This window comes from Ictalurus furcatus, chromosome 7, assembly GCF_023375685.1.
Source record: "Ictalurus furcatus strain D&B chromosome 7, Billie_1.0, whole genome shotgun sequence".
Classification (NCBI taxonomy): Eukaryota; Metazoa; Chordata; class Actinopteri; order Siluriformes; family Ictaluridae; genus Ictalurus; species Ictalurus furcatus.
The window spans coordinates 15,354,174-15,370,700 of NC_071261.1; the positions used below are offsets into that span (position 1 = coordinate 15,354,174).

Genomic DNA, 16,527 nt, shown 5'->3' on the forward strand with positions numbered 1-16,527 from the left:
TGAAGGACTTGGTTGATTAGAAGATTATTATTTTTTTGCTTTTATGTGGGTAAATATTAGAGACACTATTCCCCAGGAAGCCCTACTGCTCGCCCCTGTTGTACAGTCCTAGTGGAGTTGTCACTCTGCGTAGATTTTCTTCCCCACAGTTGTCAGCGTGGCGCTCCAGACTCTCATTTCAGATGGTGACACGGGCAGAACAGACATTCCTGAGCCCAGCCGAGGGGCTTCTAAACGATACAGACAAATAATTTTTACATTTTGCTGGATGTAAGGTCATAGACTAACTTAATACCTTTATGTAAGCTGTCCTGGCGCTTCACTTCCATTACGTAGCCTATTCTGCTGCGGTGCCACCTGCCTTTAATACGCATATCTACAAATATAGAGACGGTGACGAAATGCGAAAACGGCTATTTTAAACTAGGATGTTGTGTCCGGCGTGTTTTGTTACATCCTGTGGACAAGGCCGAATCTCCAACACAACACTGTTTTGGACCAAAAATAAAACCTGAGTTACAATAGTCCACGTTCAGGGCGCTTTAATAATAATAAGAAGAATAAGAATAACAATGATGATGATGATAACAACAACAATAACAACAATAATAATAGCCTAATAATATACCACAAGTAAAACGCCTCTCCAAAATGACGTGATCTGATGGAGGAAATAGTCACAGTCTAAACAGAGTGCTACAGCATGGCAACATGAGAATGGATTTATTCAGTCCAATGCGCATAGGAATTCTTTATATATATATATATATATATATATATATATATAGGCCTATATTACGTAAACAGTACACTCCTCAGTACACCAGACTAGCCTGAATGAGTGACTGATGTGCTGAAGTTTAGAAACAAGAACGAACTTGTGTTAATTCTGTCAGATCAGTATAAATGTGAGTATCTCGCACAGACAAACACACAACGTTTTCAAGCGAAAACCGGCGATTTTTGCGAGGAATTTCAGCACCACAGGCGGGGACAGCTCCTCAGACGCGAACATAAATAAGAGTCGGAAAGATTTTACACTTACAGAATGATATTCACAAATGTGCTGAAACATGCAGATGTGTTTAAACACTTGCTTATACCTTCAGAAAAAAGGGTACTAAAATGTACATTTACTTGTCACTGTGTTGGTGCACATCGTTTGCCTAGAAATGTGCATAATTCCTTTTAAATTTTACCCTAGAACCTTATTACGGTCCATGTATGTACCTTTAATCATATTAAAGGTACACGAGACTCAAAAGGTATAAAAGATGTACCATTAAGGGTACCCCAGCGGCAAGGAAGGAGAGTTACTGACAGTGTAAGAAAATGGCCAAGTGAACTCAAAGGTGCAGACGTCCGTCCATCCATTTTCCACACAGCTTATCCTACACAGGGTCACAGGGGATCCTGGAGACTATCCAAGGGATCTCAGGGCACAAGGCAGGGGACACCCTGGATCGGGTGCCAACCCATTGCAGGGCACAATCGCACACACATTCACACACTATGGACAATTTGGAAATGCAATTCAGCCTATCATATGTCTTTGGACTGGGAGAGGAAACCGGAGTAACTGGAGGAAACCCTGAAGCACAGGGAGAGCATGCAAACGCTATGCACACAGAGGCAGGAATCAAACCCTCAACTCTGGAGGTGTGAGGCAAACGTGCTAACCACTAAGCCACTGGGTGCAGACATATAAAAAGAAAAAACAAAAAAACGCAAAATGCACAGAAACATTCACAAATATGTGACCATGGGCCGTGGTAGCGCAGTGGTTAAGACGTTGGGCTATTGATCAGAACATCATGAGTTCAAATGCCAAACTGTCACTGTTGGGCCCTTGATCAAGGCCCTTAACCCTCAACTTCTCAGATGTACAAATGAGATAAATCTAAGTCTCTCTGGATATGGGCATCTGCCAAAAGGCCCTAAATAAATGAACATACAGTATACTGAATGAATAAATTATTTTTTAATGTGCTGGGGGATAATTCAGTTGCAAATGAATTTTTTCTATGTGACAGAAGAGTTCATCTCCACTTCTGTTTGCAAACTCCTAATTTTGTAACTAGATACTTTTCATATTCTTTATGCTCGAATACACCTACACATTTTAGTATATTAGTGAATATTTTTAAGAATAATTTCGGCCTGTATTTGACTCAGTGCAAGAGTGGTGCCTAGGTTTTAGCATAACACAAACAAACCTTTATTTACTCAGACAACTACCATGCTATAACTCCTGAGCTGCAAACAATTTAAAAGTTGAATCACCAGAGAAACCTACCAAATTGAATTAACACAATTACAGATGAATTGAACACTGGGGATTTGTCGGTGAAGCCTATGAACCTAGGTCCTCAACACAATATAATGAAAGGCCAAGAGTTTTAAAAGAGAATTGCTCTTTCCAGGTAGGCTTAAAGCAGATTAGTTGTGTGCTCAAACGGCTCACGGCTCACCATTTAAGTGCAGTGCCACATTATTAACACTGGTCAATGTTAAGTCTGTCATGTACAGTAACACAGTAAGTCATCTTACATTACCAGTAGCCATAAGTAGCAGCTGCTTTGCATTTACATTGGGATTAACAGTCTCACACATCACGTCATTCTACCCCAGCTCTCTTTTATTAGAGAAATGATTTAGTTGTCTATCACTTTATTAAAATATGAAAAAGTCAAATTGATAACTTCAACAGTAAAATACAGTCACTTATATAGCCTACATGTACAGTAAATACTTGTCACTCTTCTAAAGCCAAGCCTCTTTTTTTTGCAACTTCATAACTGGCAGCTTTCTATGGTTCTCTGTTTATTGGTTAACTATGTTTACTGGGTTCATAGAGACTGCACACAGTGTGCTAGGGTCTTTGTTTGGATGTGGAGGTCTATTTGTTTCAGCAAGGCAGTGGCTTAGCTACTGGCTAATTATGTAAAGCTGCTGTAACAGTGAAACAACAGGCCTGAGCAGAACAGCTGCTACTGTGAGCTTTAGCAATCTATTAATCTTATTAGCATGTAATAGATATACTGTAATAGTAGATTATGTTAAAGTTGATGAGGTTCATAAACAATACTAGCCTGTGCATTTTTGTTGATTCCAGTGTGTTGTTATTGCTTTGAATTGTAAGAAAAATTGATGAGGATGTCAAAGATCTAAAGAACAATAACTTTATTGCAGCATGGCAGTGACAAAGTACATGAAGCACTTCGGGTTCGTCAGAGTCAAAGTGAACCCCGAACAATATCAGAACAGATATTTTATACTGTGTTTCAAACCAGGTTTTCTGTATATAATGTAAATGAAGTTTCCCTCTAAATGTACATTAAGGATAGCATTTGATGTACTGATGTTGTTACAGGTGTGACCCCCATATGGTGAGGGGATAGGATTATTGAGACAGATGTCTTTCTGAATGATAATTACAGTCACGTAACCCTTTGTTCAGGTATGGGATATTCTTGATGTCCCACTGCTGCTCCTATGCTATAACTGTGTGAATGTCACTTTAGGTGGTATTATACACTGCTGAGACTGAAGTGAATTGTCCCTTTGATAATTTGGCCTTTTTGGGGAACAAACTTATCCTAACACATTTTGGGGTGGAATCTGCTGAGAGGCAGTCTGTAATTTCTTACAGTATATTGTGTGTTAGGTTTGGAACAGTTGGATACTTAAGATATGCAAGTGTTATTAGACTCTCATATCCCAACAGTAACAGCTGCAGATTTTTATAAATGTGAGATGCCCACTGCCAAGATTCACTGGGCCTGAATTTTGGCTTGTGTCCTCTTGTAATACCATGGAAATTCTACACTAGTGTTGGTATAGTGCCATTTCTCACTTAGATTAGTTCCTTACAATATCCCTTCTGTTGGTTTTTTCTCTCCATCTAATTATTGTTGGTGGGTATTTTTTTTATTATTATGTTAGATTTTTGTTCCACATTGTCTGTTATTCATCTTAAAGCATATTATTCACTACCTACCATGACTCACTAACTCTGTTAAAACCAATAGGACATGTATGTAGTTAATGGTGTGTAGAATGTGAGTCTGGACACACTGATGGTTCCTTGGGTTAAAACTTATCACTCGTACTGGCATTGTACGATCAGCATGTTACTACCTGTATCCTGCTTTAGTACAATAAATACACCAGGTCTAACCATTAAACATTAATAATTGAACATGTAGGTAATTCATAAATATAGGTAATGTTGTAAGTAATGTTAGCCTAGCTATATAGTTAAGGTTGGTTAGCCTGATATTTTAAATATAGCATGCCTTTTACTTTTTTCTTTCTTTCTTGTTCATCCAGAGGTATTCAGGACTAGTGTTATGGTTGACTGTGTCACCGTTGTGTCTCAATTTTCATATTGTGTAACTTAATTGTTCATCTTAACATATCCTTGTTATGTAATTTCATATGTTGTTTCGTGGATGGTTCAGAAATTAAATGATTGCTTCAGTAAGCTCAGTTTCATTCTTGTGCTTTGAATTTGAGATGTTTATTTGGCAACAAAAGAGTTAAAATTCGTTAATTCATTCATTCATTATTCAGTAAGCACTTTATCCTGGTGAGGGTTGAATAGATGCCGAGACTAATATGGGAACAGTGGGTGCGAGGAGGAAATACAGTGTAATTAAAAATACATTTGCTGTTCTTACAGAAAACTTTTGCACTTTATACAGTGTGCTAATATGTAAACTCTGTCAGTAAGTTACTGTAAAGTTACACTGTCATTTTTTACAGTGTGTTAAAATCAGCTAGTAAACCTGTCACATGGTGTGGGAGACATCTCTATAACATTCCTTTCTCTTTCACATTCTACTTGAATGGTATTCAGCTTCTTGTACTTTTCCAAATTTTTTTAATTTCCACTTTTCATTCTAATCTGACAGCTCCGTGATCAATCTCCATATTCTATGTGAAAGATCAAAGGTTTGATGTAAGCTTTTTTATTTTCCCATTGAATTGGGGGAAAATCTAATGTATGTAATGTGTTTTATTATGTTGGTATTATTTTATATAATTTGCATATTCTACATTTATTACACTCTTACTCTGAGTCACTTGTTCCTAAAGACACGAGGCTTCTTCCATCTGTACATTTTCCCTGAACATTAGCTGTTGGACTGAGATTGAGCTACGATAGGGGCTTTCCAGGCCTGAAAGGTGAGCCGAGCTCTGGTGTCAGTGAGGAGAGCTTAGTGCAGGCAGACTGTCTGTGTGGATTTAGTTCAACTGAGTTCAAGCCAAGAGAGTACAGATCATTCATTCACAGCATGTTTGGAGGTCTAAATCAAGACAAAATAATGGCAGCGACTGAATAACTTTTCAAAGACTTTTCATTTCATAGTATTGTGTTGTTTGTAGTCTTGAGACACAGTACATTTCACATTACATATAAAACATAGTATTAAATACATACCCAGTATGATGTAATGGATTTTTGAATATGAGAATTTCATATTCGACATAGTTAGTGGTGTTCAATATCACTAATAAAATTTATGTCCATTTTAACATTTGCGCATTTTTCACATCACTAACCAGAATTGCTCTATAAAGAAGTCCAGCACTGTCCAAGAAAAGGACTGTATCTGTCATCATGCCATTCATACTAGTGATATGAGCTGTCTCGGCAAGGACACAAAAGCATTGCAACAAAAAGATCATCCTAAAATGGTAGAAAAAACAACATTCTCTGAACCTGGTCAGTGCTGCAGTGTTGGAAATTGAATGCAGAAATGCTATAGACAAAGTTCAATTGCTTAGTAATTTTGAAAGGCACAAATAAAAATGGACTAATTTGGATTTGAAAATGTTTAGAGTCTTTTTGGAGTTTTTTTTTCTATACATTTTTTTTAAGAAGTCTAACTTTGTTGCCACTTTAGTATGACTGCTGAAAAAGATCTGAGTCAATGGAAACTCTAAGATCATTTACTTGGTTTGTGGTATTAAAAACAACAGACTTTGAAACCAAAGTGTATACAAGTAGTATAAAACAGATTTAAAACAAACATTTAATAGTATCAAATACCAATTGACAAATGAAAATTCGACACCCTCAGACCGAATTAAAAGCTAACGAATAAAAGTGGGTCTTCAGGGAAGATTTAAACACATTTGCCTTGCAAATTTGTGGACGAATTTTGCCTGTTCTCCAAGTGCTTCGGGGGTTTCCACCTGGTGCGCTGGTTTCCTCCCTCAGTCCAAAGACATGACCTGTAGGCTGACTGGCATCTCTAAATTGTCCGTGGTGTGTGACTGTGTGTGTGTGATTGTGCCCTGTGATGGGTTGGCACCCCGTCCAGGCTCAACATATCTTATATTAATACGTATCATCAATGCATGTATGTACATGCATATCAATATTTCTATAGTGCATCTACAGAGCTAAAGTTGTTGGGTGAGTATGCGCTGTCTGCATGGTTATGACCAACAATTCTATTATCCGGCAGGATTCATCTGAGTAGGAGCATGTAAAGGTTGAACGGGATTCTGACCATTTTGACAAAATAACACCATCCTATTAAATACAACTTGAATCAACTGAGAACCATTCCAGACATTCCTATCCGGCATTCTGTGGTCGATCGTATCGAAGGTAGAACTAAGATGAAATAAGAATTGGTGCTGATATTTTGTCAAAATTCATGTTAAATGTATATTGTTCAGAACCTTAACTTGTTCAGAGTGCTCACAATGCTGCAATCGGGCCAAAATCCAGCCTGAAAGAGCCATTAATCAGAGAGAATCTACCCTGGCAATAATCCGAGGAACTTAATTAAAACTGTTTTCTCAGAATCACAACTCATGGCATACTGCATCTATATTGAGTGCATAGTTTTTTTTCCACCTGACATGCATCATGTGTCTGGTATTTGATGGTAAAACAGAAATACTAGACAGGCTGGTAGTGTCGAGTTTAATAGCTATATAACAACTGTTAGACATAATGTCTACTGTATCAGGAAGGCTTTGCACCAAATTTTCAACATTATTAGGTTTATAAGGTTAACGATGTTCTCAACAGCATTGGCACATAAAATAACCCAATTTTAAATCAAATAAGCAAATTTAAAACCATGTTGACATGATCAGAAGTTTTGTATTAACCTACTGATCTTTCATGATACATTTTCATGCTGCCTCAAATAGTAAAAACGGCACAAATATACGTTGTTTGCATATTTGCACCCACAAATCAGTTGTACGTTCCGTTAATTCAGAAATTGATTGTGAAGTGAAATTATCACCTACTTCATAGGTACTAAAAATGTGTTTAAAAAAAAATATTTGTAATGCACTGGGAAAAAGTTTTTGGCACATGCAAAGAAATGCTGTAGAGCTAAGATGCCTTCAAAATAATTAAATTAAATAATAATTTTAAAAAAAAAACAATAAATAAAATGGTCTGCACTTATATAGTGCTTTACACTGTGTCTCATTCACCCATTCACACACACTCACAGTAGGAGAGCTGCCATGCAAGGCACTAACTTGCCATCAGGAGCAACTTGGTGTTCAGTGTCTTGCCCAAGGACACTTCGGCATGTGGAGTCACGTGGGCTGGGAATCGAACTGCCAACCCTACAATTAGTAGACAACCTGTGCTACCACCTGAGCCACAGCCACCACCAATGTTTCTACAAAAATACAGTAAAGAGCAGCAAACAGTAGTAAATGAAACTCTTACATAATATGTTGCTTTCTTTAATGACATACAAACATTTTTCTGTAACATTTAATTTTGTGCTAGAAAACTAATGTTTGGGAATCTAAAATGTTTTTGTACTGACTTGATAGTGTAGAAGTCATAAAATAAAAAATCTATAGCAAAGTTTGTACTAAAAAAAATAGGGTGCCTAAAAATTTTGCACTGTAGGCTACTGTATATTCTTTTTTTAAAAAAATGTGTCAGTTTCACACATGACATGTCACATGTTATGTTTCACACATTTTCACATGTAGGGAGTGCTGTTGTTTTTTTGTTTTTTTAAAAAAAATTCTTTTTTTTTCTTTCTTTCTTTTTTTAAATAAATGACTCATTAGTTTTACATATTTTTCCCCCTAGGATTTATTTATTTTCACATGAGATTTTTTCCGCAGGATTTATTTATTCTCTTGCGTATTATTATTTCACACAATTCCTTTGAAATCTTAAGTGTTTTTATTATTATTATTATTATTATTATTATTATTATTCACATAATCACATATGGAAAAACATGATCTCTTGTCAATTGCATTGTCTAAGAGCTCTTGCAGTTGTTTCTGCAAACTGTAGAAGGTCAGTGTATGTTAGTAACAATAACTAAAGTAGGTGTATGCTTGTGTCTGATCAGAGGATATAGTGAACTGTCATTAAAACATGCAGAAATGCCAGGCATGCCACTGCAGTCAATTGTGAAGTGATGAAGCCTACACAAGGCGCTTTGATTGCTGACACACCGGTGGCAAAAAAAAAAAAAGAATAGTATACTATAACTATAGCTATAGTTCCAATCTGAAGTGGTGAAAAACATTTATTTTAATGGCGCATTCAAAACAGACATGAGAAATGTAGAGAATGTAAGAAACATATTTGGTAATATTAAAATTGATACCAATATGAATAAAACAGCTGAAAGGAGCGATACAGCATATACCACTTGTTTATGTTTTTATCTCTACCTCAGGTAAAAATCCCATAGCACATGCGTCTGTATTAGTTTGCTATGGAAAGCCAAATAGATCAGAAAGTGAACAGTAACTTCTAAATCAAACTGGTGGCAGCATGGGGAAGGTTTCAGTGCTTAGTCCATTTGTGAATTATTAAACAGAGTTGTTCATGTTTACAATAAAACACCCTCTTTCGCTTTAAAATGGCTGTTCATTTTAAAATTCTCACTGTGAAAAGTGTAACTTTCAGAGGGAGTATAGTATAATGAGCTGCAGGACGAACTGGTTTTGTTCATTTGTTTTGTTTGTTTTGCTCATTTGCATGTCCGTGCCAAGCCATATTCAATATCAGATTAAGAATTTATCATATTTTTCTCATATTTTTGAATATGTTTCTGAGCTGGCACAGATTATCCATTGGGCATTATGGGAAGGGGCCCATGGGCCCAAGCGCAGGAAGGGAAGAAAAAAATGTTTTTCTTTACATTGCCGTAAACGGAGGGAAATGTCCCAGATAGCAAGCACATTTGGGACGATTCCGGTGAAAATGCGCCACTGTCGGCTCAGTGCCAGTATCGGTGTAAAGGTAATTGCCCAGAGCCCTGCCGACTGTTCACACCACTTCTGGCTGACAGACGGGATTTGTTATGTGGGCCAATCTTGGCTGAAAGCAGGTGTAGTTGTGGCAGGTCCATACTCGGTGTGTATCTAATTTCGGCCCTTGTTTATTAAGTCACAGTCAGGCCACAGCTAGAATTAAGGAGCTCAACCGTCTGGGAAGAAAAAGTTTTGGCAGTTAAATCAGTTAGGATCCTCGAGGCTAATGTTAATGATGTGTATAAGAGTTAGGAGGACGTGATAAAGTGTGCAAATTGTATATTAATTCATGCAGTAGATTCTGATGGTTTTTTATTTTACTTTTATGTTTTTATTTATTTGAATACCTACCTCAGGATAGCTAACACGCTAATCCTCGGACAGAAATGATGAAACAGGGGAGGGGATAACAGCAGGGTCGGGAGACGCAGAGCGTTTGGCATCATCGTGAAAAATGCTGATTCTCACAGCTCAACACTTTTTTATAAAGATTTTTTAATGGCTCTACAAATAAGACACAAACTACTCATTTATTCCTTCCCTTTCCTCTTTTACTACTTTTTATTTGACTTTTTGTTCAGATTATCTTTTTTTTTCCTGAATGTTTGGTTAGAACTTTCTGGAACATAATTAGCTAATGCTAATTTAATATGTTCTGTCAGAAAACCCACACAGTTTGCAGCTGTGGTCCCGTTATTAGATTATATTTCCCACTTGGTAGTATAACAGACCTGTTGTTCGGCTCAGTACTGTATTTCTTTTGTCGTTTGTGCAATTCTTAGCCTTAGTCTAGCAATATACTAAATGTTTGTCTCATTGAGTGATCCTGAAAGGATTGAATAATGTTTAAATGCAACTGTATTTTACAGACAGCTATAAAGAAGGCAGGAGGACTGAAGGAAGGCCAAAGAGGCCAGGACCTGGTCAGACCTCCAGTCAGACATGGAAGTGTCTGGGCAAAGACCACCGAGGTGTAAAACATACGGATATTTGTTCAGCACATCACTATTACTATTCCTTGATGCTTTGAGGCTGTATTTAAAGTTGTATTTTTCATGAAACATTGTAGAATTTGACAATATATTCAATATTTTAGAAGTGTACATTTAGTTTTGATCAATGTAATTTTTTATTAGGAGGAGTGTCCTGGTGCTCCAGTGCTCCTGGAGGTCAGGAGCATTGTTTGATCGACTCAGAGGAAGCTCAGTGTAAAAGTCTGCCTGCCCCATAAAACAGCATATATCCAGATATTGTCAGATTATAGAGAAACTTTCTCCACTGAATCAAGGGGTCCTTTTTAACAATAATATATATATATATATATATATATATATATATATATATATATATATATATATATATATAGTGGCAGTGACAAGTACCTGTTATGAAATTGAGTATCTTTGTCTTTACTGCCCTGTGGCCCAGGGATAAAGAATAGACCTATTCTTGGAGCAAATCCACGTATACATAGCTACAGCTAAACTCAATTTGTGTGTGTAGATTGGACTATGATGGGCAATCACGACTAGCAACTCTGGTCTCAGGAAATGTGAGTGTTTATTGATTTTTTTTCATTCAGATCCCTTTTATTTACATAAATTCTACTTCAGTGTCATAAAATGAATCTAAGGAATCACACATTATATAAAGTTGAGGCTACAGATATTCATAATATAATCTCAGTTGTTTGTTTTTTTTAACAATTCCACACATTTCATGTTACCATATGTTCCTTTTGGCAAGACTGTTTGGGCATGTCTCACGTCAGAGGTGGACTCTGGAGTAAACATAAGAGAAAAGCTGTCTTTGGCCAATTCCAATAAGCTGCCTGGTAGTGGCTGGATCCTTCTGTGCACCTTACATTACATTGGCAGCATTCAGCATTGGTGCCCTTATCGAGAGCGACTTACATTTATATATCTGAGCAGTTGAGGGTTAAGGGCCTTGCTCAAAGGCCCAACAGTGACAGCTTGGCAGTGCTGGGGTTTGAACTCATGACCTTTCGAGTAGTGCCCAACGTCTTAACCACTGATTTCACAAGAATCCCACAGAGACGTTGAGTTCTGCAACTCTTCTTCCTCAGCTCACCTTGAACCATGTGAGCCGGCCAACCAATCCATACAGGATTTCGCGGAGTTTTTTTGTGATTGTTGCAGCCAAAAATGCTTGATACTGCTTCTGCTTTATTTAAAAAATTTGCAAAGCAATTTGCTGGGTTTTTTGTGCTTTTTTGTGGAAAACTACTTGAATTGGCCACAGTGCAATTGCAAGAAATTGTTTTGCACGGTTTTTCACAGTGATGTTTGTTGGTAAATGAGACCTTTTTTCGAGTACATCGAACACTGTACTCGTGTTCGATGCACATGAATCATGGAAGGCTATGGCTGAAGGTGCATTGTGATGATGTCACATGGCGCATTGTGCTGATGTCACGTAATGGAGGGACAGATGGAAGCAAGTGCAGGTGTGGTGGTTTAATAAAATACAACAATCCAAAGGAGCAGGCAGAAATCTCTAAATGAAAACAGGCAGAGGTCATGGCCCAAATCTGTGGAAAAGATAAAAGTAAATGTTGCAGAGTTTCCTTGATTTTGCATTAATTTCCTGGATCGCAAAATCCTGGAGGGACTGTGGCCTACGCGACTCCACACAATGCATGCAAGCAAGATCACCTCAGAGTGAGACTGTTGTATTAACCGTTTAGGAATTACAGACATTTATTACAGTCCCTCCATTTTCACAGGCTCAAAAGTCTTTGGACAAATTAAAATAATAATAAATATTAGGATTATTTTTTAATACTTGGATGCACATCCTTTGCAGTCAATGACTGCCTGAAGTCTGGAAGACATGGACATCACCAAATGCTGAATTTCTTTTCTTGAGTTGTTTTGTCAATACATTCAAAATCACTACTCACACTTTACATCTAGAAAACCTTTTAATAAATTTAAAAGGGACGACACAAAGGTGTAAGACAACAGCCCGAACATGGAAAACCACAGAATGGACACGCAGTGGCTAATTTTCCTTTTGGTAGCGTATTCTAGAAAAGGGTGTCTGTTATGATTTGGATTATTTGATCATTTGGATGTGGTATTATGGGCATCTAAAATGCCTTTATACACTTCTGAGTTCATGATGCCAACAATAAACACAAGTTCACCAACACCACTGTAGGAAAAACAACCCCAGGCAGTTCAGTGCTTTATCATACCCTCAGTATAGTTTGGCTGGGATTCTTCTCCTGGCTTTCTCTACACAAACACTCGACTATCAGATCCATGCAAGTGCAGTTTGGATTCATCTGAAAATAAGACTGTTCTCCACAAGCTATGCACGTTCTGTTGGAAATGTCTCTCTTGGTTTCTTATTCTTGAGAATGATGAATGATTTCTGCCACATTACTCTCCCTATGTGCCCCTGTTCTGACGATAAACCCCTCCAAATTTTCTCATTACTAAAGTTCAGCATGTAAACTTACTAACAATGTTGTTACTATTGTGCAGCGTGATGTATAATAGGATATGCAAGTGAAATGTTTTCAGTGCATTACAGTATCATATGAGTATAGAACCTAACCTGTAGTAGAATAACTCACCTGAGATCAGGTAGAAGGTGACGATGAGGATCTTCATTTTGAAGATTCACAAAAACTCAAATTTTAAAACTTTAGTGTAGTTGGATTTGTCCTCGAAATGGGATGTATGTGTGTGTGTGTGTGTGTGTGTGTGTGTGTGTGTGTGTGTGTGTGTGTGCCACTGCATTACCCAGTCCCAATTTATCATTATTTATATAAAAGTATTTTAAAGTCAATGAGATCAGATTTTTCTTCCTTCTGATGTTTGATGTGAACATTAACAGAAGTTCTTGACCTGCATCTGCATGATTTTATGCATCGTTCTGCTGACGCGTGATTGGATAATTGCACAAATGTGAGGGTGTATGATTGTTCCTAATAAATAGGATGATGAGTGTATAAATATTTCAATAATAATACTTTACATTATTGTTAAACTGAGTATATAAATTGACCGTCATATAAAGTGTGTTCTTTATCACTAGGGGGCAGAAGTGTATCTATAATTAACATATTACATCATCTAGAGCTTTAGCATGTCTGTAATAACCTGACTTTCCCCAAGATTTATTTCCTACTGAAAAAAATTTTAGTATGATCAGAAAAAAGGAAGTCTGTATTATTTAAATAATAATTTAAAAAAAAAACAACAACAACAAACATACTAGCATCAAGAAAAGTTCACACTCAACTACGTGTTGCTCAAAGAAAAAGAATCTTTCTGTCTTTGCAATGTTGAGTTTAATTACTACAGTAACTGAAATGAGACTCAAATCATCCAGACAGAAAAAAAATGCATTCTAATGATTTTTTTTTACATTTGATATGTATTTACATATTATTTATTACAATAAATATTCGTGTTTTCTGAATTTATGTATTTATATTACATCTGTTTATACCCAGAATACCCAGCTTTTAAAAGACACACACACACACACACACACACACACACACACACACACACACACACCATTAAAATAAATATGACTTAAATACATGACAAACAGTAAACTGAAACTTTGCAACAATAATTTTTAATAATAATTGATATAAACACGTTTAAATCAAACAGCAGCACAGGATTGTCCACTAGGTGTCGCCAGTGTTTGTTGTCAGCAGGGTGTGTTTACTTTTAGGAGTTTTCCACACTCGTGATGGGTTTTTGGGCTTTCAGTAGTTGAGTTTTAGACGAGTTTTTCCATGTTTCTTGCGTCTTAAAGCAGCACTAACTAAAAATGCCTAACGACTGTTTAACAATAAAGCGTTTATCGGTTTGGGGTAGGTGTAGGGAGGACTTTATTGTCCCAATAAGGTGGTATCCATTTAATAATTTTAATAAATATAGTCATTTACACTCTGTTATTTCTGCATCCTGTTAATGTACAACAATACTGAGGTGCAAATAGTATCTGCCACTATTTATAAGTATAAATAGCATCTATATCTCTTTGCACTTATTACAAAGAACTGCAACTTTTATATAGTGTAAATAGAATATATCGCTATTCATTTTCACTAAGTGTTAATAACATTTCGCTAAGAAAATGCTGCTATTGTCACTTAGTGTAAATAGAATATATCGCTATTTTCCCTTAGTGTAAATAGCAGCTGCCTTCAGATAATGACACCATGTATAACCAATGAAAAGCACGCTGATATTTTTTAAATCTAAACAGAATGATATAATTGGTTAAGCGCAAGTGTGGAAAGCCTGCTCTGTCAAGACATTGGCCTACAAGACACTGACCTACAAGACATTGGCCTACAAGACATTGGCCTACAAGACACTGACCTACAAGACATTGGCCTACAAGACATTGGCCTACAAGACACTGACCTACAAGACATTGGCCTACAAGAGACTGACCTACAAGACATTGGCCTATAAGACATTGGCCTACAAGACACTGACCTACAAGACATTGGCCTACAAGACACTGACCTACAAGACATTGGCCTACAAGAGACTGACCTACAAGACATTGGCCTACAAGACATTGGCCTACAAGACACTGACCTACAAGACATTGGCCTACAAGACATTGGCCTACAAGAAATTGGCCTACAAGACACTGACCTACAAGACATTGGCCTACAAGACACTGACCTACAAGACACTGACGTACAAGACATTGGCCTTCAAGAAATTGGCCTACAAGACACTGACCTACAAGACACTGGCCTACAAGACATTGGCCTACAAGACATTGGCCTACAAAACACTGACCTACAAGACATTGGCCTACAAAGACACTGACCTACAAGAAATTGGCCTACAAGAAATTGGGCTACAAGACACTGACCTACAAGACATTGGCCTACAAGACACTGACCTACAAGACACTGACCTACAAGACATTGGCCTACAAGACATTGTGTCCAGGGGCCTCTGAATTCTTAATCCGGGCTTGTTTCTGAGAGAAACCATCATGGTCACTTTGTCACTGATCAAAATATTAGCTCAAAGTTTCTCAAGTTAATCTCATTTATTTATCTTAATATAGTTTAAAAACAAAACTTTCCTTGTTCAAATGTGACTTACCACCAACTATTTTTAAAAATCTGTAAAGTCCCCTTATTTTAGGTAATTTGTACACCATATATGGTTTATATAGTTAGTATGTATTGGCCAGCTAATACTGAGATTTCTCTGAAAACAATTTAGAAGTCAGTGATCCTTATCAATATATCACTGAAATATCATTTAGATGACAATTTAAAATAGATTTTCCATCTGTACCATGCCTTTCTTTATGACTCTTTTTATGAATTTACCCATGAACTGCAACCTGCCACGGATGTTAACTTATATTGTTTAGGAAAAAGACTCAGTCAGCAGGTTCTCATGCTTTACAATTTTTGACCATACAAGTATTTATTACTGATTCAGGTGTATTTCTCCTTCTGTTATTATATGGAAAGTGAAATGCAAATGATCTGCCAAGACAGACTTCCGATTTGCAGGTCAGAGTAAAAACAAGGCCTTATTTGGCCACTAGAGGGTAGACACGTACCAATAGGTGTGAGTGAAACTCATTTGTCACCTAAATGCCAAACAAAATGACTAAGCATCTTACGATTAGAAGACAAAAGGAATTGTGTATTTTGTTCAGCCGTATCTAAAAAAAAAAAAAAAAACCCTATGAGCTTGATAGAGTCAGGTGTTTTGGACTAATTATGCCAAATTATATGCACTGTATGTTCGTATGTGTTTTACCATCAGCTTCATTGGCTGATCAGTCAGGTATAAATGTACAGAATCTGTGTACTGAACCACTCTCCGACACTCCAACCCCTCAGGACCACCTTGTTTCCTTTGTTTTGTGCACCATCTTCTGAATGGTCTTCTTTTACAGTGAGTTCTTTGAGGAGCCTCTGAACTCCATGTGAACAGCCACCCAAGTAGGCAAAACAGCTGTGTGTGCTGTGTTAACAAGGATCAGCGGAATTCACTGGGGGAAGGACAGACAAATCTCCTGGCTGACCTGCTCTCTCTGTGTGAGTGATGAGGGACAGATTGACTCAGCACAGGTTGAGACAGTACTGGCAGTGAATGAGTTATCAGCACAGGTGTGGAGTACAGCGTCTGCAGGTCTCAGCTTGATGACTGGTAACTTTGATGGTCTTTATTTTGAGCTACAGTTTTTCTGTTCATGTGGCAG

General features: G+C 37.2%; 1 protein-coding gene across 1 annotated transcript; it reads right to left on the reverse strand.

Moving 5' to 3' along the window:
* Window positions 1-14,504: 14,504 nt before the first annotated feature.
* Window positions 14,505-15,512, reverse strand: LOC128610772 (keratin-associated protein 4-12-like). Its single transcript, XM_053630190.1, has one exon. The coding sequence runs from the start codon at window positions 14,996-14,998 to the stop codon at window positions 14,585-14,587; it is 414 nt and encodes a 137-aa protein (XP_053486165.1). The 5' UTR covers window positions 14,999-15,512; the 3' UTR covers window positions 14,505-14,584.
* Between the last annotated feature and the right edge of the window lie 1,015 nt (window positions 15,513-16,527).